General features: G+C 44.8%; 2 protein-coding genes across 5 annotated transcripts in view; one reads left to right on the forward strand and one right to left on the reverse strand.

Moving 5' to 3' along the window:
• The window catches only part of CkIIalpha (casein kinase II subunit alpha), a 77,334-nt gene extending 59,609 nt beyond the window's left edge, over nucleotides 1-17,725 (reverse strand). Inside the window, exons 1-3 of one of the 4 annotated variants that reach the window (XM_037428747.2) lie at nucleotides 17,579-17,725; nucleotides 16,450-16,496; nucleotides 3,664-3,836 (exon numbers count right to left, since the gene is read on the reverse strand). In XM_037428747.2, the coding sequence (XP_037284644.1) occupies nucleotides 3,664-3,758 (95 nt within the window). In that variant the 5' untranslated portion in view covers nucleotides 3,759-3,836; nucleotides 16,450-16,496; nucleotides 17,579-17,725. Of the gene's footprint in view, nucleotides 1-3,663; nucleotides 3,837-16,449; nucleotides 16,497-17,247; nucleotides 17,478-17,578 lie in introns of those variants that run through there. The other 3 variants (XM_037428746.2, XM_037428748.2, XM_037428750.2) reach the window with 3 other exon arrangements.
• A 1,468-nt stretch (nucleotides 17,726-19,193) lies between these two features.
• Nucleotides 19,194-25,017, forward strand: part of LOC119175567 (uncharacterized) — a 41,355-nt gene continuing 35,531 nt past the window's right edge. The window contains exon 1 of the mRNA XM_037426473.2: nucleotides 19,194-19,397. Within this exon, the coding sequence (XP_037282370.2) occupies nucleotides 19,383-19,397 (15 nt within the window). The 5' untranslated portion in view covers nucleotides 19,194-19,382. The remainder of the gene's footprint in view (nucleotides 19,398-25,017) is intronic.

A 25,017-nucleotide genomic window follows, 5' to 3' on the forward strand; every position in this document is an offset into this window, starting at 1 on the left:
GAATTTGTCGTTACAAGTGCGCCTGGTGTCTCGTGCTCATCGACAGTGGCTTCCGCATCTTCTCTTTCATCGGCCTCGAGTGCGATCGCGTCGTCAACTGTGCATTTGCGAACAAGTTTCCTGACGTGCGAGGAGAAAGAGGCGGCGGATCAACAACGCGCTGCTGTGCAAAGAGAACTTGGCGCTATGCCAGCGACGGAGCGGAAATTTCAGGCAATGGAGCGCGATCATGAAGCTGCCACCGCTACAAATGAAGGCGAAAAATTTTTCCTTGTGCAAATGGATGCCCTAGACGACCTGCTATCTCGGACCCCGTGCCACCGGTGCACCGCGATTGGGATGAAGGTACGAGGAGGCACCCAACTTGGACTTGCTGCAAAGCTTGAGCTAGTATGCTTGCATTGTGGAGTAGTTTCAAGCTCATGGAGTTCATCTCGTCAGGATGACACAAAGGCCTTTGATGTGAATGTAAGAGCCATTATGGCAACAAAACAAATAGACAAGGGACAAACAGCTCTCAACGACTTTTGGGCAGCGAGGAACGTGTCCCATCGTGGCCTCCATCACAAGACCTTTCAGAAGCACCTGAAGAAATTCAGGGAACCGCAGACACAATGCATAGAAAATTTCTATGCAGAATCTGCTTCTGCTGTAAAAGCCACTTACAAAGAAATGGATCAATATTTCACCAGGTTTGTTATGACGGAACATGGCACAAGCGTGGGCACACATCCCATATTGGAGTCGGGGCAATTATCGAATACCATACGCGCCTTATCTTGGACGCCGTTGTTCTGTCTAATCAGTGCCTTGGTTGCCAAGTAGGGCCAAAGCCTGGAGACGCAGACTATGCATGCTGGCTGGAGAATCATGTGTGCCAGAAAAACACCGACTCTAAATCGGGGAGAATGGAGGTTGAGTCAGCTATCATCCTCTTTTCACGCTCACTGTCGAAGCACAACCTCCGTTACACAACGCTCGTGTCTGATGGAGATAGTGCCACCTTCTCTGCCCTTGTACAAGAAAATGTTTATGGACTGGTCCCCATTTCAAAAGAGGAATGCCTGAACCACGTTCAGAAGAGGATGGGGACTGCACTTCGCAACCTTGTGCAGAAAAGTGACAAGGCTTTGGGAGGGAAGGGCAGGCTGACAAAGGCCCTCATCGACAAGTTGACAGATTATTATGGCTGGGCCCTACGGAACAATTCCGATGATGTGGCTGCAATGCGGCGGGCAGTGATGGCATCGTACCACCATGTGACGTCGACGGATGAGGAGCCGCACCACGACTTGTGCCCAGAGGGTGCAGACCCCTGGTGTCGTCACAATGCCAGCAAGATTACCGGTGTTCCACCTCCGAAGCATTCGTACAAGCTGCCACGCTATGTTGCAGATGCACTTCTACCCATTTATGAGAGGCTCTCACAGGCTTCTCTTCTGCAACGCTGCCTGGGAGCAAAGACGCAGAATGCATCAGAGTCCTTTCACTCTGTGCTGTGGTTCCTCATGCCCAAAGAGCAGCATGCGTCACTGATTACTGTGGAGACAGCACTGCATGATGCAGTGCTAAGATACAATGCTGGCTGCTACAGGGCCATCCAAGAGCTAGCTTCATCAGTGGGGCTAACACCTGGCCACCTGGCCATTCAACGGGCAGCCGAGAAAGATTCTCTGCGCTTGAAAAAGGCTAAGAAGCGATCCCTAGAGAAGATGGAAAGGCGGCAAAGAAAGAGAGTGCCAAAGGACACCTCCAGTTACGCTGCAGGTTCATTTTAGAACTGCCTATGTGCTCAAAACTTTCAAACGTCGTTTTCTCAAAATGACTTTTTTGGCTAGTGAGGCTGCTTATTCCAGCCATATCTCTGGAACCACTCATTGGATTTCCATAAGTCTTTTTTTATTATGTACATGAATAAATTTCTGAGGGGGTGACAAGCCCATTTTTTCAATACATTGTGTGTGTTATTTATTATATTTAATCAAAATTTCATTGATAATATCCTAATCACGAACACAAAGTTTGATGGTCTGCTAAAACTTTTCAGCAAGGAAATTCAAAAAAAGGGCTCTGTTACCCCCTGGAGTATCAATCTGGGAATCATCATAGTTAATTTCACAGTTCCAGCACCTTTTCAAAGTTCTCCAGGCCTGGAATAAGAGAACCATGTGCACTACCCAGATATTCTGCTGTAACTTGAAAACCAGTGAACATAACTTGATGAAATTTTGTAGTTCTTCTAATGCTTTTGCTATAAGTCTATCCTGAAAATTTCATTAAGATATCTCAATAAACAAAAAAGTTGGTATCCGATGGTAGCCTCCCCCCTTAAGGCACAGAGGTCTTGAGCCACAGTCACATTGTGAACATAGTCGTTGCAGCTTTTACACTGCTTTAATTGAAAATAAGTACTGTAGTTACATAGCCTACATAGCATACATAACCATACATTGAGGCATAGCCAGTTGTTTGTTGCTTCCTTGATGCTTTCGACAATTCGGCATTCAATACAGACATTTTTTTTCTGGTCCCCTTTAATTCCCATTAACAAGCTTTCACTGTAAACATACTCTTAATTTGAACATGCATGCAGGCTTCACACAATGTACAGTGAAGTGAATAACTCCACAACCCAACTAAAAAGCTGTGCTGCTAAGCTGCAAGACATAACAATTTTTCAAACATAAATCCTACTTCATCACAAAAAACTTATTTGAATCTGTCACAATAATTCACCGTTTTCTCATTTCCACCCAGGAGGATCTAATCAAATGCTTCGGCCACTTTTCGGTTCTTTTAACACCTTCAACAGCCATTTTAGACCAGAATGTGCTTGAGACAGCTCTTGCTGCAATTTTCACAGCTGCTCTATTATGTCAGAATGAAATAAAAACCAAAAACACTATTTTACTTCAGTGTATAACCAAAATATCTTATTTTTCATTTCAAGGAGAATGTCGGTAACCTGAAATAATACCAAGGTCGGACAACACCAGCACTGGCGTTTCTCTCAGGCAGGGCAAGTTCGAGGAACAGCCAGTTGTGTTTCTCTCCTTTAGTGTACAAGCCAATTTTCCTCTAGGCATTTTGCCAGAGCCTAGAGAATTAGCTTATATAAGTAGAAAGAAATCTAACAGGAACCGTACACTTTCCACAAGAAACCCTTAGCATACTAGCCATACAGGTAAGTGTGAAGTGGGCATTCTCGGCAATTAGATATTCTTAGCCTGACTGTTTAGAAGCTCATTTGTATAAAAACAAATACTGCTACACTTTCTTTTTTCTGAGCAGAAACAGATTTTTGTAATGGAACAAAACAGATTTTTAATGGAACAAAACTAACAAAAGACCAAACATGTACGAACACCCTGGTTCCACCACAGCAGGTGTGCCAAAACACTCAATATTGGGGCAACTTTTGGTCATTTTCATTTAGACAACCTTTCTTCCCTACACTACACTGCAAAACGCAATAGATTTTTATGGAAGTCTGTACCAGACAGATGATACTGAATTCACTTCAAACCACCAGGAATATTTAGTCAACAAACATTTACATTATAAAGACAGTCTTATCTCGAGATGAAAATATTAAGATACCTCAGCTATTACCTAGAACTTATGAACAAAAACACTAAATATGACAAGATTAAATACAATTACCCCCATTCAACAACATGTGACTCATAGTCCCAATAGTCCCTCGGTCTGTGGGAGTTGACGTCTGTATAGACACGTGACCTGCTGGGCAAAGGCATCTGGTGGCCCCTGCTGCTGCCAAACTGCTTCCCTTGTTGCCCTGATCGCTCACACAAGCCGCCTTTGCTGCCCCAAACCTGCAGAGAACACAAAAAACCGTCGGGGCTCAATGGCATGATAGTTTGGCTTTACCTCTTAGGAATAGTTATACCATATTATTCCAAGCCCCCCCCCCCCCCCCACTGGCGAAGGATAAATCTCCAATCTACATGGAGCATCTTCGGTCATGACTCAAAATTCAAGACGGCGGCGAAAAAGCCACTAGGAATAAAGAATGTACGCTCGTGCTTTTAAATAAATGCTTTATTGAATGCGCATGCATCCACTATTTTTATTCGCCCTAGTTGGGCAAATAAAAACAGAGAATAAAGCAGTAAAAATTCTGGGAAAGAAGAGGCCGCATGTTTGAAATCTCTCATAGGGAGTGGTAACACACCGTTGAACCTTAGACATGTGCAAAATTTTTCACAAATAACATGAAATATGCATAACAATATGAATTATAACGTCGCAAAAATCCCAGACAACCTAAAAAGAGACGGAGGAATTAAGGGGGAGGGGGCAAAGAATTGGCTAATTTCAATGTGCAGCAGCATCCACTTCCACCTTGAACACGACACCGTGCAGTCAGCACTCCACGGAGTGCCTCTTGCAGATGCTTCGTAAACTAGCGCACAAGCACAGTGACAGCTGTAGGACGGGTCTTTGCCGTGCAAGCAGATGCAGCAAAGGCCCCGCCTGCAAAGGCCAGTGTCACTCAAGCATATCCCATTGTGAATTTGTCATCATCCTAAATGAAAAAGCACTAAATGTTGAGGTTTAAAAGCAGTTTTAGCAACAGCGTCTCGGTAAGTATAGGCAATTTTGAAATCCTTGTGATACCACAAAGCAGGAACTAGAGTACGCAAACACAGGTCAGCAGGGAAAAAAAAAAGAACTCAAGCCACACATTCTTATAGAGGCACATGTTTTCATGCAAACAAAAAGCAAAGTCTAAAGTTCTGAAATACTGGCCCTTTTCTTGAAGCCCCAAGAGCAAGAAGAAAACACAGAATTGGCTCAGTCATAACACCAGTTATATTGTAACATTCGTCTCAGGTGCCACTAATCACAGCACATTGAACGGTGCTCCGGTGAAGCAAAAGCCGGGAGCCAGCTTTTGTAGTCTGCTAGGCTATGGCCAAAACAGCAGGCTTCTCGTTTTAGCTCACTCGTGTCCCACGGTATCCCTCGACTACTTGCTGCATTTCTTTCCTACAATAATTCTTTCAATTGCTGCTAGTATTACAGAACCTTAAAAAAGTTCCCCTTTTCCACAAGGGAGTTTTAGAATACTGTCTGCAAAGCTTGAAGGTGTGGGCGTAGCAATAGCATTCATCATAAAACAGAGCCCAAAAGAGATGAGCGCAAAACGCATGTGCAACGCAAATGTAAAGCTTCACAGGTGTTGTTCCAAATCTGTTTAGATATACTATACAACCATAGCCATCAGGATCAGGATCATGCCACAGAGTTCATATCGTCACTCACTGGGCCACATGGCGTTGAAGCCTGCATGAATGTGCAAACATACAGCCAAGCAATTTAGAGTTTAGGCTTATTTAGAAGTGAAGCGTGATAAGTTTATGGCTTATTTGCAAAAGTTGGTATTGTGTAAAAAAGAATAATTTGATCAACCATTCACCTCACTTCCAACAATAGTCATGTGGACCTGTGTAGAAAGAACATTTGCCGACACACCAAAATTGATTACACATACACATACTATACCAATACTATCAGCTTCGAATAAAACGCCAGCAATGGTGCACGCTGCACAGCTTCGCACGATTATGATTATAGACCACTCATGAGCCACATTTATGCTTTCAATCGTGTAGCACTTATTGGGTGTACAAGTTCTGCCAATGGTGATGACACTAAGAACGGAATAAAAGAGGCTACGAAAAAAACTGTCGTACTTCACCTCGTCGCCATTGTTGTATGGCAACCAGCCACACCACATTATAAAATGGTGACCGTATTTGCTTGGCCGCTGCTGAAGTAGGCGAAGTGATAGTAATAATGTGTGGCCACGTGCTCCACTGTTCATGTTTCATTTGACAATAATACAGCTTGGTCAACAGTAGAAAAAAAATTGGTGAATGTATCCAGGGAAAAGAGAAAGTTCTTTCCCACCATTCTGTGGGCAATTTTGGCTGGTTATTGCTATTCTATTGGCCTGGTGTGTAACCGCTGGCACTGCTGCGAACTGCGCTTGTATGACGCCAGTTTGAAGATTCAGGCATTTTCGAGGAGTGGCCCTGTATGAAACCACCATCATGGTATAACACTGCAAAGACTCAGTTCAATTGGTTCTCTTGTGTGTGATGGCTACAGACACTTCTTACAATCGCGGGTGTCTGCTTTTACCACTCATTTTAAAAGCACAGCACTTTGTTTTCTTAAAACTGCAGTCTCCGCAGCAAGTGCTGCGCAATGGTGCAGTACTGCTCTGTGCTTCTATATGATCACCCATCCTTAAAAAGGGCGCTAGCTTTCGCAACTATCCCAAGGATCCGATTCTGAGGAAAAAGTGGAATAGTCAAACCCAGAGAGGGAAAGCGCCCCACACCTTCATCGACTGTGTGCAGCAAGCACTTCGCTGACAGTGACTTCTCCTATACCAGACCAACACTCCACTTTTTGGTAAGCTTTCAACTGCATTTCAGCGCCTCGCCAGTACTTCAGCCATTCATTGCACGCAGGCTACAGGCGTACGCCACTTGCGCGAAAAGAGGTGCCGTCCCAAATTACTGCGAAGGCCCCTAGCCAGGGAACCGACCACGCAGCCTCCAAATCATTTCGGGTAAGCGCGCCTCGCGAGCACGACTGAGTAGTGCAGGACATTGGACACTACAGCTTTATTTGGTTGGTGTACATATATATATAAGTAGTTTGCTCATAAAGACAAGCTTGCGCCTAGTGCACTGCTTACTGTAAATTCACTAGCGAAACCTGCAGTCATTTAGTGCACATTCACTAAAGACTGTCACAAAATATTTGTGGTATATAGAATGAGTGATTACTACTTGTTATATCCTGATACCCGAGCAATGGCTTAGTGGTTTAATATAAACTACTTCATGATGTTGCTCTCATTGAACAAACATTACTGAGACAAACTTCAGTCATTTGCATCGGCTGGGGATGTATTAAGGTGGAACTTGCCCCCTTGCTGAGCCACATCAGCCCCTACACCTCTAGACTTTTCTCACTGCAATACAACATGGGCTTGCACCTTTCCAATGCCCATAACTGCAATCCAAGCCCAATTATCTCAAATTTGGCAATCTGATCCTGCTTTGCCTTTCTAGTAAACACCATGAACAGTCGATTGACTGCCGAAGCAAAAATTTAAACAGCTGCTCTGCAGTAATTATCTCATGCTTACGAATGCCAGAGTGACAGAAATCGGATTCTCACACATATCCTCGTGTTCACTGTCACTATCATTGCAATGCAGAAAAATATCCGAAGGAAAAGGGGAGGCGTGTCCTTTAGAATTTCGGTGAAAGCAAACGTCTTTTTTATGGGCGGACAAAGCGCACCGACACACAGAGCAGCACTTCATCATTGCGCAGCACTCGATCACTTTGCAAGTTCACTACGCAGGTTGTGGCAGGTTCGCAAGTCCACGTGTTTTTGATGACCGGAGACGCGGTGATGCTATCTCCATTGACGGCATCGGCTGGGCACATTCAACAACATGGCCTGTGTCATAAACACAGGCCATGTTGAGACACCGCGAGGTTTCGTATGCTGTATCTACATGCTTGTAGATGCTGTAGGCACGCTGATTGAAATTTCAAAACACCCGAACTAAGTAGTATTGCACGGCAGAAACTGCAGATGACGAGCGAGAAAACTCGTACATAGTTTCACTTTCTGTCTAGCGATGCGGTCGACGGCATCAGCGTGCTTATCGGCAATTTGGGAAGTTCTTTAGCCCTGTCGATTGGGCTGCAACTAAAACAAATTCCTAATTTCACTTGAAAACATTTGTAGTGGTCGTTAGTTGACCATCGCGAGGCTGTTCGTTCTACAAAGTTTCGACCCGAAGCAGACGATCGGCACACAGGAGCAGTGGCTGCTGCAGCGCAACTGAGAGCAGAGTCCACAAACTTACGTCACATGCGAGAGGGCGCCACTCCAAGATCTCGAGGCCAATACCATGCAGCAACAATATTGACTACTTTGAGGTGAAAGCTTTAGATTCCTCATCAAATGCGAAAATTGACTGTCAGCAGAACCAACACAAGTGGTGCAAAAAAAAAAAAAACACTGTATACAGTGATGACATTACTATGATGTCATAATGACACCACGGACTGCCAAAATTTGGTATGTCATAACTAGAGAACGGATTATAAGCATATGCCTATTTTGTTTCTTGCTGTCCTATTGTGTCACTTTGACATATGAGCACGAATCAGAGGTTAAGAAGGACTTTTATAGTATTAGTTATTATAGGGAGTTTGCATGAACGGCGGCGACGCTATGCACTCTGGGTAGGCAGCCATTTTTTTGTCAGAGGCGGCCGGGGAGTGCAGCAGCGCAGTCGTGTTTCCAAGCGTAGGTGTAGCTTGCAAGCGTGATCGAGTGCGAGCGTGACGCAAATTTAACTCCAGAAAGTGTCGAGCACAATGTCAGCCTCACCGGAAGACTACATACACCGCAGCGCTACACCAGAAAGACCACGAGTGGTACGAAGAAGACACGAGAATGTGCTCCGACTGAACCCATTCACGCTTCGTGCGGGCGACTGTGTGACGTGGAGTTCTGGCCACGCATCGACAGCTCCGATATTCATGTATTTCTCGTTCCGAGAACGAGTTTGAAAACCCGGGAGCAGACGACGTCCAGAAAGGCCCGCGAGGGTCCCAACTTTTTGAAGAGTGGCCGAGTGTGGGAGCCGTGATTGAAGAAAGTTGCCGCCGACACCGTGGTGGTCGTCACTCAAGTAACCAGTGTTAAAAAAAAATTGAGAACGGTCTTCTCGTGCACGTGCATCGTACTCCACGTAGAATAACAACGCAGTGGGATGTGAGCAGGCTTCGCTGTTCCCGGCCATGCATGTGCAGTGCGCAGCAAGGATCTCGCCATCACTCTTGCCCATGAACAAGACGTCGACGGAGGCCTTGTGAACACACAGAATTTAATCATAACAGAAACAAACATAAGCATCTATGGCAAAATCAAGTAATTTAACACCGCTTACTTCAGTGACGACGATCACGGTGTCGGCGGCGAATTTATTCACCCATGGCTCACACAACCAGCCACCTCCTAGTGGGGCTACCCAGCACCTCCACCAATTTGTCAAGGCGCTTAATAGCCAGCTACCAGCGAGAATATACAATGACGACAGTCACGGCCAAGCACGGCTCTCAGCGCGAACGGCGTCCTTGTTGGGTAGCCCCACTAGGAGGTACTCAAGAGTTCGACCCATTTCAGAGCTCGGAGGCTTCACTACAATTGCCAGACCCCCGAGATGGTCTGGATGGTCAAGTGGCTGGCTGCAGCCCTTCACCATAGGACGTGGATCTGTGCTTCCCGTCACCGTGAAATGGGCCTCCAAAGAGATGAGCGAAGAACATTACACAGCACAAGCTGGACTCTCTACCCAGGTAAGCGGGGGGCACCACCACCTCTAAGGAGTCGGAGGAGCTTGAAGTCAGGAACGAGAATGCGATACTCAGCTCAGAGTAACCGGAGGTCAGAAAGGAATTAGCAATGATTTAAACCACCGTTTCAGCAGCGAGACCAGACGGGGACCAAAATGGTGCTAATGGTCGGAAGCGCCGAGCTGTAGGTGATGTTCCAAAGGTCGACGTAACTAAAAGTCTTGACTATATCAAAGAATCCTTGAAGCAGATTTCTTCGACGCTTGAAGAAATCACCAAAGACAGTGATTGTCAAGGCACAGAATCGTTTTATTGATTCTTGCCAAAGGGATCTTGAATCTTGAACGTAAGACGGGTTTTCCCCCCGAGTCTCCGGCGCTCCCAACAGAATTATCACAGTTAATATCAGACCCCACCGTTGTGATGGAGCTTGTTCAAAAGCAGATACCGAGCCCTCAGAGCAATCCGAGGCTCAGCCTTCTGCTAAATCTAAACGATAATCATTGCTGCGGTATCCAACACCGGCTTTCGTGTCTGGCAGTGGAACTGCTACGGATTCAAAAAGCAGTGTTAGCTCAATACCTTTTACTGTGTGCATCAAAACCACAAGTAAGTTTGTTACAAGAGACGCTCACGTCCGGCACCACATTTAGTGGTTGCGAGTCTTTTGAACGCGTAAAGAACGGTAGCAGAGGCATCGTTACTTTAGTCAAAAAGGGCATCACAGTCACTGATCCCAGAAACATAGATAAGTGCTCTAATGCCGAATATGTCTGCACATAACTCTTACCGGGAAAGCACATGCGCAGAGTATTGCTTATCCTTAACGTATACAGTTTGCCAAAACGACGAGACGAGCACTTCTAGGGCCTCCTAGGTAAAGCAGTAAAGATGGCTACCGACGCCGGCATACCCCTCAGTGTAGCCGGCGACCTTAATGCTTCACTACACGTGGGGTACGTTAAAGACTCACCCAAAGAGGCTTCAATATGCAAGGCTATACAGGACTTCAATCTCACGCTACTAACGGACCCTGGCTTCCCCACTCGTTTAGGCAATTCGGTAACGAGACCCTCGACCCCAGATCTCTCTCTGGTCACCTATGGCGGCAAGTCGTAATGGCGAAACATGGGAGATCTGGGTTCCAACCATCTCATCATTGAAATAACACTGCATGCTCAATGCAAAAGCACCAGAATACAGCGCATCGTTGATTGGGACCTTTTCCGTTACACCAGAATTGACAAAGCCCCCCTCCTAGTGAATATGCAGAGCAGATAGAAACCGTCTTATCCGATGTCTCTGCCTCCACTAAGGAGATAGAAACAGAAGAGAATTTTCCAACCATGGACAGCCACATAGCGCACCTTTTTGAAGCTAAAATGTCTCTCAAAAAACGCTGGCTGAACAACAATCATTAAGAAAATGCATTGCCAAGTCAATGCCAAAATTGCATCATACTCTGAAGTGTTGGAACAAAAACACTGGATTGAAACGTGTGACAAGGTCGACGATCAGACGAGGGTAGGCGGCAAGTGGAACTTGTTTAAACACCTTCTGAAACCTACCGACACTCGAGTCGCTCAGAGATTGGCCATCGAGAGACTTGCTCACCAGGCACTCACTTATCGTAGCGAAGATTTGATCATGCAAGATCTAGCTGAAATTCACCTCCCGCTAAATACCACCTCATCCCCGCCACCACCGGGTTACACAGGAAGTGACTCCGCCGAGCTGGGCAGCAACATATCGGAATGGGAAGTCAGGTCTGCATTTCACAAACTCAACAGCACCTCGGAGCCAGGCGCTGACCGCGTCATGAACCGCATGCTCAGGAACCTTGACGATGAATCGGTCACCATCCTGACCAATTTATTCAACAAACATTGGAAAAATGTCTCATATGCACATGAGTGGAAGCTCGCCATGGTCATACTGATACCCGAACCCGGTAAAAAATGCACAACAGAAAATGTTAGACCGGTCTCACTTACATCATATGCCGGCAAAATTTTCGAACATGTCATAAACGATAGGGTCTCTAGGTACATGGAGCGCAATGACCTCTTCCCATCTAACATGGTTGGCTTGCGCCCACATTTTTCAATGCAAAATGCCATGCTTCTCATCAAATTCCAGGTCATCGGCGCCTCTACCAGAGATCCCAAAGTCATTTTGGCTCTGGATCTCGAAAAGGCGTTCGATACCATACTCCATGATCACATCCTCGAAGCCATCTCCGAGCTGGGCCTCGGTAGGCATTTCTTTAATTTTCTAAGGCAGTTACTGTCAGATAGAACCGCCACCATAAAGTTAAGGGAGATGAAATCAGTAAGTTTCATCTAGGAAAACACAGGCACTCCTCAAGGGGCAGTGATCTCGCCCCTTCTTTTTAACATAGGTATGACCGCTCTAGCTAGGCATCTATATAACAACAATGACACCGGCTCCGCTATCTATGCCGACGACATCAACCTTTGGTCCCGGGGTGGCTCGGTGGGCCACACAGAGAGTACGCTCCAAAAATCTGTACACATTTCTCGTATGAACCTCGCGCTATCAGACAACAAGTCCGAGCTCCTTGTTTACTGACCCATTTGCAGGGGGCGATGCCCCAAAGGATGGGTACCGACCCCGGAGATCGGCATACACCTGTTCACAAAGAGTGGTGTGGAAATCCCCCGCAAAGACACTATAGGCATACTAGGCATGTTCATCTCTGAGAACGGCAGGAATGCAGCTACGATACAGAAGCTGCAACAGCAGACTGCTGCCACCGTTCAGCTTATGCAAAGGATCTCAGGTAGATGAGGGGGAATCAAAGAGGACAACCTCCTCCGGCGATTCCATGCATTCTTTTTAAGTCATATCAATTAAATTGTCTCTATGCACGCTTGGACTACTGCCGAAAAGGCCAAACTAGAAGTCTTGATTCGACAAACTGTCAAAAAGGTTTCGGGCCTCCCTTCTTGAACGAGTACCATGAAACTCTGAGTTCGGTGTTCATAACAAGCTTGACTAACTGATCGAAGCGCAGCGCACTGCCCAGATTTCCAGACTTTCGTGCACTGGAGCCGGCAAGGCAATTTTATCCAGACCAGGTACCACCTCTCCTCTGACTAAAGAGAGAGCAGGTTCTTTTCCAGACACTGTAAGGTTGACAATAATGATTCCTCCACTACCATGAAACATGCATCCGGTACATAATCAGGGTAGAAAAAGAGTGAGGGCTAAAGCCCTCCTCTCTAATTTAAATAGCAGAAGCAAAAACGCCTCTTCGTAGACACATCTCGGTCGGGACTAAATAGTTTTGAGGCCGCAGTGGTAGACATGAGCGACCGTACCGTTAATGCCGCCTTGGTGAGGACGAAGTCCATCGGGGTAGCTGAACAGGTCATTACTTCTCTAGCGCTGACGACCAGAGATCTGTCTGCTATTTTTTCCGATTCCATGACGGCCATCAGGTCCTTTGACAACAACCAAATCTCTGGCTGCTTACAGATTTCTCATGAACGGCGCAGTACTTCCTTACGAGTTGACGTGGTTTCCCGCCCACATGGGTGTCTCCGTTTACTGCATCACCAACCCCAATGAAATGGCTCGCACTAGGTCGCGAGGACTCATTCGCCGCCCCGGGCTAACGAGCCTCCCTCATACTGAGGGGGAGGGGAATGGTGATGGCGCTGATGGGGACCCGTTGACCACCTTTCACGAGTTTTGTTCGCCCTACCATTTAGGTAGGAAATCCTTTCCAGATCCGCACAGAGAGCTAACAAGGAAACAGCAGATAGCCCTTCGACTTTTTCAAACTGGATCCTTTTCATCACCAGCCACTATGCGGACATTTCTCCTAACTGCTCTGAATGCAATCGGCTCGCCACCTTCCCCCATTTGATGTGGCGGCGCCCCCGCTTGCGCATTTTAACAAGAAGGCATCACGTAAGGGAGGCACTTTTTAGAGTGTATCGCAAGTCCACAACTTGCGAAACAACTCCGGGCAGTCCAGGGAACCTGTGAAGCGATCGGGAACCTTTGGTTCCTGGCCCCGTCGCAGGTGCAGCCCTCGGTGGGTTCTTAGCAACCTTCTTCCCAGGAAGCAAATAAAGTTCATCTGTCTGTCTACAATACACTTTTGTCAAATCAATACAGTCCACTTGGTTCTAAACCAATACTGCAACTCCATAACAGCAAGTTAAAAAACAAAACTACAAACATTCGTGGAGAAAAAGAGCAGGACACTACTGTGTGATTTGCTCCAGCCCATAGTTGAAACTTGCAAAACTGATTAACATGGTTCCAACCATGTTAATCCGATAGTTGCAACGTGCGAGATGTCACACTGTGCAATTTGAAAAGCCTCCGATACATTCAGTCTTTGAGTGAAGCTTCGCATTTGCAGAATTCTAAAGAAAAAGATACCAAAGTGAATCCAACAGACGGGAGCACAATTTAGAGAGAATAGTAGCCTGTTGAGAAAGGCAACACATAATAGAGAAAAGCTGTTCTCTAATGCTTAACAATTTTATTATTAACCACCAAAAATTTCGGAAAATAATCCGCAGGAAACGCACAGCATTACACTGAAAAGTGAAGTGGGCAACGATATTGGTAATTCTGACAGCATTGAGCTATTCAATACAGCCTTTTCATCTTTGTTTACCCACGAAACCCCTATGCCATTCCCTGCATTATCAAATTGTGTCCTGCACTTCTAAGAAGCATATAACAATTTTCCCAGAAGATATAATGTGTCATTGAAAAATTGAAACCATCTTCTTTAGCAGTTGTGGACCAAATTCCAAAATTCTTAAAAACACTAAATGCATTTTTTCAGTGATTCTGCCACTGATATTCTCAGTGACTTCACACCGACCACTTACCAGCTGACTGGAGAAGGTCCCTCAGGTCTTCAAATCAGGTAACAAAAACAGCCTTCTAAACTATCACCCCATTTTTTTAACAAGCATACCCTGTAAAATTATGGAACATGGCATCTTTTCACAAATCATTCATTTTCTTGATGGCAATAACTTCTACCCCACAGAGCATAGGTTTCGTACAAGTTACTCTGGCAAAACCCAATTGGCCCTCTTTGTTTAGGATTTACATGCCAATCTTGGCACTAATCTGCAGAGGGACGCAATATTTTTAGATTTCTTGGAAGCGTTCAACATAGTGCCTCATATGCGACTCCTAATGAAACTTACATCTTTAAATATACATCCTGACATAGTAAATTGAATTGAAAAATGATTAACCGCTCGCAATTTGTCTCCATCTATGAATTACACTCTAGTCTCGTTTCAGTAGTACCAGGTGTCCCTCAAGGCTGTGTTCTCAGGTCCCTTCTCTTCCCGATTTACATGAACGACCTAGCTTCACTTCTCTCCTCCTGTCTGTTCCTTTATGCAATTGCTAGCGTTACCCTCGAACACGTGCAGCCATACAAGTATATCAGTGCTACCATATGTAATGAACTGAACTGGCACGTGCATATTACTGACATATTATCAAAGAACAAATCCCTAGGTTTCCTGAAACGTCACCTCCGGCAGGCGCCTAAGACTGTCAAGATACACGCCTACAAGTCCTTATCTGGTCCAAATTGGAATACGCATCTGCAGTCTGGAGCCCACACCAACCCTATCTGATCTCGAGGAAGTTCAAAGCCGTGCCATCAGGTTCATTCATTCTTCGTGCTCATACAATACCAGTGTACTATCACTCAAAAAAAGAATCATCTATTTGAATCCCCAACATCTGCCACCACATCTCTAGCCTCAGTATTTTCACCGCACATTTAGTCATCTCTACATCGCTCCACCGGCTTGCATATCTCACCACACATAACATTCATTTCAAGTTACCGGCCACGGATTATGACGACTTTTTTATGTCCTTCTTTGTATAAACAGCAAAAGACTGGAATGACCTTCCCCATGATGTCGTCACCAATAAATAGCCATCATTTTTTGATAGATTATGTGCTCATTTTTCAAGGTAAACACTTGTGGCAATAAAAAAAATGTTTTATATGTTAACCTACTCCTTATGTAATAGGTAACCCCTCGAGGGGACTTTAAGGAAAGTAATGTTATGTTATGTTAAATGAAAATGTAGACTGCCCAATATTCGACTCGGGGGAACAGGCAAACTTTTCCTTTTAAGTTGTCATGTGAAATACTGCCAAGGCTGTAAAATATATATGAATACAATTGATATACAAATGACGTGAACAATTACAATAAACAAACATCAGAAAACTTTTTAAGCAGCAAATGAAAGCCGGAACAAATGTGTGTGACCAAGCACAACAGCTCTACGGCATGCAATTTATGTCTGACATTTAGGGATAGCAAGCAACTATACCAATGTACACGGTACCGCATGCATTACAAATCATATGAGCCATCCAAGTTATCTTACTATTCGACACAAGCACTGTTTCTAACAATCAGTTCAATAATGAAGGATATCATTAGAACATAACGTGCCTCAAAAATATGCTATCTCTAACTGGTCTGACACACACACACACAAAGGAGCTGTAACCATTTTTACTCCTCACAAAATAATAAATTTTAAAATCTTTATATGAAAACATACAAGCATTCACAAGCTCAACATTAGTCATGCAGGTTCATCAAACACGATAATGATCATACTGTGTGGCTTGTGTCCTTGAGTGTTTGAGGTAGCACCAAAAACACATTCACACAGTACACTTTTACACATATATTAGAACTGCTACGTAATGGCAAGCATTATGTCACGCTGAACACGCTAAAACAAAAGTATCACAGGGCCACACTCAACCATTCCGAATTCTTTGAGAATTGCATTATTTTCATAACAATGGCTAAAAGACACAAAGTTAAAAGCAAAAAATAGAGCTAGAATGAGTTAAAGGAAGGAATAAACGAAAGCTCAGCTAAACAAAAAGCTTCAACTGCTTCCATAAAAGGTCAACAATGAACAAAGAACTATCTCAAGGGTGGCAGCAATCAATGGAGCAAAAACATACCAATCTGTAGAAACAGCAGGTTAGTGGAGATCTTGAGGCAAGCGTTCCTGCAGGGGAGAATATCAGCAGGGTAAGCAAGGGCGTTGGATGAGCTTTTCACAACGGCGGTCGATTAAATAAAAGCTGCTACTCAGCAAATGACCACATGCAAACGTGCGGTGGGTACAGAAAGGTTTAAATGAGAACAAAAAAAAAAAAGCAGAAGCAATGGAGGGGTGCAGGGTTGGGACAAAACGGTTAGGTACACGGGACTGTATCAGACGCTCGAGCCGGCAAACACTGCAACAGGTCACACTAGGGGCGCTTATTCGGGACGCTTACAGTGCATTTCGGTTGGCGAAGACACCAGAGTGCAAAATAAGGCAGCGTATTCATAGCGATTTCAGCGACATGTTAGAAAAAGGAGACAAATCGCGGAAACGTGACCGGCGTGGCACGCGCACTCATTACAACGCAGCCCGACGAACCCACACCCACGAGCATATTATACCCAAAAAAGATCTTACACTACATCACTGCACGAATGTGATCGCCTACACAACGGCCAGATTTTATTCACTAATTAAAGTCGATTAACACCAAGAATTAGCATACAAAGAAAACTATCGGGGTTTCCAATCGGGAGTATTACTGCTTAAACAAGTATGTTCACGATAACAGAGCAGCAAAATTGTGCGTTGCAAAGGGTCACAGCCGCAAGTGTTGCACTTCACCACCCTGTTTTGAAGGTTAACACCGTTGAATGAATCGACATTCAGAGAGGCTTAGAAACCGACTGAAAAGCACATGTTAACTTACGGACGTTAGGGCTAGCAGGCTGGCCTTAGACAGAGTCCTTCGGCACCTCGACGACACTTGCAAGGCGTAAAACGCCAATTCAGCGCATAAATACACACTCAGGGAAAGCGCGAGAATCGGAGCCACACGGACCATTCGCAGAATCTTTCGGAAAGTTGGTAAAAAAGTCGCCCTTGCACTTTAAAGACGTCACACAGCACACCGGCTTTGGTGTGGCATCGGGCGCCGGACTGAAAAATGCGGATTTATTCAGTAATCTGGCTGCGCTTCAGACGGCTGTGCTTCACAACAGTTGACTAGAGCTCGTCTCAACATAAAATCACAAACGTACCGGCTAGTGCGTGAATGGTTTCGCGAACGACGACATCACAGCGCAGGGAGAACTAGTACTTCTTCGGAATTTTGAATGTTCAGGAGCGTCGGACGCCGCACAACATAGAAATATGGCGGACAGCCCGCCGAGATCAAATCGAGGCCAAAGAACACGAAAAGAGCCGATGCGCCACCTGCTCAGTCGCAAGGCTGCTGTCACAAATTATTTTCTCGTCGCATTTTTCTGTCTCAATCACCCGAAATTTCCCTACTGTTTACAAAAACAACAAAAAATTTAAAACATTTTTTTATGTGATCGGTCAGTTTCACGCGCGGGAATTTCGAATGGACAAGTAAGCAAGTCATTTAGTCACGAACAAAACAAGCACTCATGTTCGCCAACAGTGACCGGATCGCGTTCTCGTTTTTTTTTTTTTCACATATCATCACCTTTGGTAGCATGCCATTAGATCTATATCGCTCTGCATCCCAACGCGTGGCCCATATTAAGCAAGAACCACCCTCCCCCCTCCCCGAACTTTTCCAATTTTGCATCTGTATATACGCATGCAACCATTCAAACTCTGACGCAAACAGCGTAAAGTTTGGTTGAAACTCCTCCCCCACCCCTCCAAAAAAAAAAACAAGAAACAAAGTCTGGCTATGCCCCTGCAAACGTTTTTTTTTTTTTTTTGTCCTGCATTTCAGAGAGTCCTTGATCACCAATGATACGAATAAAATAGTAAATAAATATGAAACACTTCCGGCCTTTTCCCTAAGTGCTTTACGTGACTGCGCACACTTCCCAAAATTATCTGCGACGCGTGCTATGGAAATGTGTCATTCATTCTTGCAGCCTCAGTTAACAGCGCCCATATGCTTTCCCCAGGCAGTCGATTGGTGTTGTAACGTCAGCAATGGAGCTGTACAGTGACTTCGGTGAGTTGACGCATCTTGACCACATATGCGTAGTGCACAATAAATTCTCCCAAGAAGATGTAGTTATGTGTGGGATTATTCACTAACCACAAGCGTGCGCACGTACGATGGGGGAGGGGAGCATCTAAAAAAAGAGGAGGGGGGGGGCAATTTTTCCCCACACCTTCGTTGCGTTGGGCCTTTCACGTAATTTTTGAAAGCGTGCGGCTGTGGAGACTTTTTCTTCCTTTTTTTTTTCTCTGAAGATAATGGGGATCCAGGACAACTGATCAAGAACATTCGAAGCCGGTGACAGAAGCACTCCCATCAATTATTTTCGTTTTTCATCCCCTGCGAAGTACTTTCAGGCTCCATCGACAAGGGTGACTCCCCTCCCCTTTTCCGTAACGGAGAGCCTTGCTCACGCCTGTGCTAACAATGACTTCCGTGCCTGAAATATTTAGCCACAGGAGCTTGTCGTAAGAGCAACGCCATGAAAATTTTCGCATATCTTTTCACCGGTGCCGTGTATTTCAACTCGTGGCTAAAATGAGCAAGTACGGGGCCGCTTCAGCACAAGTCGAACGCCAGAGGCAGCGAACCAGAATCGTGTCCGCAACTCCCAGGACGCGCGAAGAAGCGCGACGGCGGGCAGCTTATTTCGGGGGACAGGCGTCGTCCGGGCGTGCAGTCACAGTAGCGGCACTCCACACCTGAGCGGGCGCAGTGTCTCGAAAGCGAGATGTGCTCGGAGCATTGCCGTACGAGGCGGAGACGTCGCGCACGCCTTTCAACACTTCCTTCTGCTACGGGAAAAAGGACATGTGTGCCGTTTCTTTCACGTCGTCACCTCATATAAGAGTGGGAGGCGGCAGGCGCACGTGCACCGCACAGTGGAGGGACCCATGGCCAAGTCACCGGTGAGCGTGTCCAATGGCTCTTTCGCTCACAACGTTAATCATTCGCACTGAATATTATTTAAATGTTGTATCTCACAAATCAAACACGCCGTTTCTAGACTACAGGAATTGATGCGTGCCCCCATTGCCTCTATTCGCACATCCTGCAGATGCTGGACTGCTTCGAGCACACTTAACGACGCGCCTTTTGGGGGGCTATAATAGATTGCGAAAGACGAGGCATTCTTCGCGGTCATGTCGTTGCAACAATTCAAAGAGCATGTGCTGAAGCATAGAGTGGCAGGGATGCAAAGTGCAGTGAATTCCGCTGGTATATAATGCCAGCCAATAATGTGATAAGGAAGTCATGAAAAGGCATGGAATAACAACTCAATCTGTAGCAGGAAAAATTATAATACAAGTTTCACGCGATTTTATAGGGGTAGCCAGATAATGATTAGGACCTCCCATGTTCCTTCATTCTGCTATCGCTGTGGTAATAATAAAGCAACTTGAGGTTTTGGCAATATAAGGTAAGAAAGTATAACAGAGTGGGAAATAAGAGTTTGGCAGGATGAAGAAAGTGAGCTATATCTTCGAGATCTAGGTAAAGCATACGGTTCAATACCTACAGTTTGAAAGATGTGAAATCCATCCAAGCGTAATAAATTCACCACGGACTCCTCGTGGCTGTATTTCAAAAGAATAAAACGAAGGGCTCTTACACATGTACTCACTCATTGAATACTCTCGGGGGATGACGACTAAATAACACAAGATTATTCCAATCTTGGTCGAACGAGGATTGTGTGAGCTAATTCATAAAGATAATCTTTGCCAAGTGCGTCGTGCAAAAGAAGACGTATTATCATTTTAAAGGCATAACGGGTGATGTTGCTGAGATGGCTCTTCAAGTATGGGTAGTTAATTATCTTAATTCTGCTACACTCGTTGGGTGGGTCTGCTCCACTGATACATTTTTGCTGATTTTCTTTTTTGTCAGCGATGCATTTAGATCATATATTCGTCACTGTTGAGTTGAATCCAGAGCAAGCGCCCCTACTCGAGCAAGCGCTTCCCTCTATTTTTTTTTTAATGTAAAATATGCCCCTCCTCCTTTCATCACTTCCCGCCACTTTCACTGTTACATTGACAGTTTTGATTCGCTCAACGAGAACGAATGAAAACAGTGAATGTACGCGTATTCAATGAAGCCTGTAGTTAGAAGCATTGGTGTGCATTCTTTAATCTTAGCGGCTCTTCCTTCGCAATCGAGAATTTTGCTTCTTACCAAGCACACCTCCGATACTTGTCAGATATTTATTTACCGTAGAAGGAATACTTACTTGGTATTTTACTGTATATTTATTACTTCGTTCCACAATATTATCAAAGACAGCATTAAGTGCAAATTGATCGGCGATTATCTGGCAAAAGACGGCACCAATCATCAGCAAACACATCGGGGTGAACATTGACTGGGGCATCGCACAAAATAAGAAAGAACATGGGGGCCAGGGAACACTAGAAAGGACCACAGTATGATTGGAATGTCATCATCTGATTGCTATGTATACTGGGTGCCGCCAGTTATAAGTCACAAATCCAAGACATGATGAGACAAGCAATTATTTCTAAATTAGAAATTCCTTTTTGTTTTGCTCCAAAGAACATCGAAAACATTGCTAGAATTCAAGAATATTTTGCCTACCTTACAAGCACTGCCAATAATACCGGCGAAAAAGTGAATGACCTCACAAAATTGAGCAACTCTCAAGGACCCCTTACCGACTAATTTTCCAGTATTCAAATTACAGTATATATTTTTATAGTTATCAGTATTGCACCAAACTACGTTTGTAGGCTAGTAATTTAGACATGTAAATACTTAATTGAAGTGCGAAGTTCAGGTAAATTACTCGCTACTTTCATAATTACTTTTGTCTAAAGTATAGCATGTTCTTTTCTTTATGACAAACGAAGCTCAAAAAAGGAAAGAAAAAGAACTAAGATAAGTTAATCATATAGTGCAAAAAGCCACAAGCACGGAGACTAGGCGGAGCCCTGTAGGAAAGCTGCGAAGCATCCGAACTTGAAGCCTTGACTGACGTTGCTGGATGGTCACAGCCTTGAACCGCATGCAACAGGATGCAGATATTTGAGGTGCAACAGTGTTCCTCTCTGGATGGATGGATTGATGTGGCTGTACCCTTTAGATCAGGAGGCGGCTAACACCACTTAGCTGTAATACTTAGTGAGCCAACAACTAGATTTATCTTTTTTTTTTTCCTTTAAATAGTGGAGTTGAGGAATGGTACTTTGCAGTGAATGGCTTAATTTTCACACGTGCCTTGACTTAAGCCACCAATCAGATAACCTCCTTCTAGTTCATTCTACCCGCTTAAAGTCTATTTAGCCCTCCCTGTCCCTAAACCCCAGTGCTTTGAAAAACTCTGGGCCATCATCCTGAACTATAGGGTGAAGCCCTTCACAGAACATTATCAAGTGTTCGGCATTTTCCTCCTCCTCTCCGCATGCATTGCATACCGTGTCTACCCTGTCGTATTTGGCACGATAAGTCTTGGTTCGCAATACTCCCATCCTGGCCTCAGACAGTAGATTACTACCCCGAGTATTATCATAGATCCTTTCCTTGGCAATTTCCTGCGTAAAAGTTCAAAAGATCTATAGTGCGGACTTCTTATTCATGCCAATTCTCCACATGTCAGTCTCCGTTTCCTTCACCTTCTTCTTAACCGATAGTTCTTTTTGGTTTGGCCCCCTGCTGTTTCCCAAGTATTTACCCGTCAATTTTCCGGTTCGCTTCCTCCATTTTGTATCGACATTCTTCATATACAGGTAGCTGAATACCTTCCTAGCCCAATGCTCCTTCCCCATTTCTCTCAATCGCTTCTCAAATTTTATTTTGCTGCTAGCTTCCCTGCCCTCAAATGATGTCCATCCCATATCACCTTGTACTCCCTGATTTGGTGTATTCCCGTGAGCTCCTAAAGAAAGCCTACCTATTCCACGTTGCTCAATTTCTAATCTTGCTTGAACTTCTCATCTCATACACAAGACCGCATTGCCGAACGTCAGCCCAGGAACCATGACCCCTTTCCACATTCCTCTCACAACATCATACCTATTGTAATTCCACAGTGCCCTATTTTTCATCACTCCTGCATTCCTGTTACATTTAGTCGTCACGTATATTTCGTGTTCCCTTAGGTACTCGGTCCCATTGCTTATCCATCCGCCCAGATATTTGTATTTATCTGTTATCTCTAGCGTGACATCCTGTATCCTAAGCTCACCACCTTCATTATCATTAAAAATCATCACTGCTGATTTTTCTTTACTGAATTTGAAATCTAACCTATCTCCCCCATTACCGCAGATGTCCATCAATCTCTGCAAATCTTCTTTGTTGTCGGCCATTAGCACTATATCATCTGTGTACATTAATGCTGATAGTGACGGATCAATGAGTTTTCTTTGTTTGACGAAAGAGAGGTTGAAGCCAAGTCCACTTCCCTCTAATTTGGCCTCTAATCTTTGTAGGTACGTCATGAATAACAGGGGTGACAGAGGACACCCCTGCCTCAGCCCCCGTTTCAACTCTGTGGGCTAGGATACCCGTTTCTCCCACTTTATAACTACCTTGTTACTTTTATAGATTTCCTTTAAAATCTTAGTGACTCCATCTTACACACCTAGTGTGTCCAGTACTCACCACAAGTCCTCTTAAACCACGCTATCGTACGCTCCCTTGATATCCAAAAATGCTAGCCACGTGGGCCTGAGTTCCTTTTCTGCTATTTCAATGCACTGCGTCAGTGAGAACAGATTGTCTTCCAACCTCCTGTGTTTCCGAAACCCATTCTTCAGTTACCCCAGCACCCCCTCAACCTCTATCCATGCCTGCAGTCTTTTCTTTATAATCTGCATCGCCAGCCTGTAGACCACTGAAGTCACTGTTATAGGACAATAGTTGTTTATGTCAGCTTTGTCCCCCTTTCCTTTATAGATCATGCTCATCCTGCTAAGTTTCCATCCATCAGGAACTTCACCATCGATTATTATTGTGCTCACTGCCTCTCTCAAAGCCTGCTTAGACTTCGGACCTAATGTCTTTATCAGCCTAATTGGAATGCCATCTGGGCCTGTTGATGTACTACTAGGAACCCTTTTCTCAGCCCTTTCCCACTCTTGTTGTGAAAATGGAGCCATTGCACCACTTGATTCGTCCTTGTCTATTGTGGTGCATAAAGTACTTTTTTGTTGGAATTTTTCTGTCACTTTTGTTCTTATATATTCAATAGCTTCGTCTCCTTCTAGCCTAGCACCTTGGGCTGTAGTTACAAACTTCTGCTCTAGGCTTGTCTCATTTCTTAGGGAGTTTAGATGGTTCCAAAATTTCGCACCTACCTTTCTACCCTTTTTATGTACTTCTGCCAGCCACTGAGCCCCCTTTCTTCTAATCTTTTCATTGATCAGGAGGAATGATTCCCTTCTGCAGCTTAGAAAGATGTCCCATTTTCTTTCAACATCATCTGTCGGTTCACCCCGCTGCTTAGAATATCTGTGTTCCCTAGAGGCTTCCTGACGTTTCGCTATGGTTCTCTTAACTTCCTCATCCCACCAACTCTTGGGTCTGTGTCTTCTTTTTCGGGGTGACTTGTCACGTGTCTTAGCAAGCTCTAGCTCAAACAGTCGAATTAGATTTGTGTATGTCCACACTGTTTTTATTATCCTTAGTGATTACTTTCTCAATTTGTTTAGTAGCTATTTCTATTTGCCTTTCTGAATAAACATTTTCTTGTAGTTGCTCATCTTGTCTCCTTCCTACTTGCACTGCTCTTCGAAAACTTAGCTTGATACGTTTGTGATCACTACCCAGACTTCGGGATCCACATTCATCTATGTACATTACCCTGAGCCTATCATACATCTTATGGGACATCAGTGTGTAATATATCGTCGACTGCAGCCTTCCTACCTCCCATGTTATTTGCCCTTCACACTTCTCAGTACTGTTGCAAATGATCAAATCACGCCTTTCACACATATCCATGATAATTTTGCCTGTTGGGTCAGTATACCCATCTATCTCTGCGCACATTCATATCTCCTAGTATGATTATCTCACACTCTCCTCCTAATTCCTCAATGTCCTTTGATAAACACTCCACCATTGCCTGGTTTTCTCGCCTCCTCCCTCACATGCCTTCTTCGGAAGAGGGGAGGGTGGGGCTCAGACTAAACGACAATAGGTTGTGGGTTATTGATTGATTTAATTGATTGATTTGTGGGGTTTAACGTCCCAAAACCACCATTTGATTATGAGAGACGCCGTAGTGGAGGGCTCCGGAAATTTTGACCACCTGGGGTTCTTTAACGTGCACCCAAATCTGAGTACACAGGCCTACAACATTTCCGCCTCCATCGTAAATGCAGCCGCAGCAGCCGGGAATCGAACCCGCGACCTGCGGGTCAGCAGCCGAGTACCTTAGCCACTAGACCACCACGGCGGGGCGGGGTTGGGGGTTATTAGGAGCCCCTCCAATCCAAACAGTTTTATGCCGAACAAGGTCAAGAGAAGGGTTGGAGAGACGCGTAATCAAAACAGCGACATGAT

Source organism: Rhipicephalus microplus, chromosome X (genome assembly GCF_043290135.1).
Source record: "Rhipicephalus microplus isolate Deutch F79 chromosome X, USDA_Rmic, whole genome shotgun sequence".
In the NCBI taxonomy this organism is placed as follows: domain Eukaryota; kingdom Metazoa; phylum Arthropoda; class Arachnida; order Ixodida; family Ixodidae; genus Rhipicephalus; species Rhipicephalus microplus.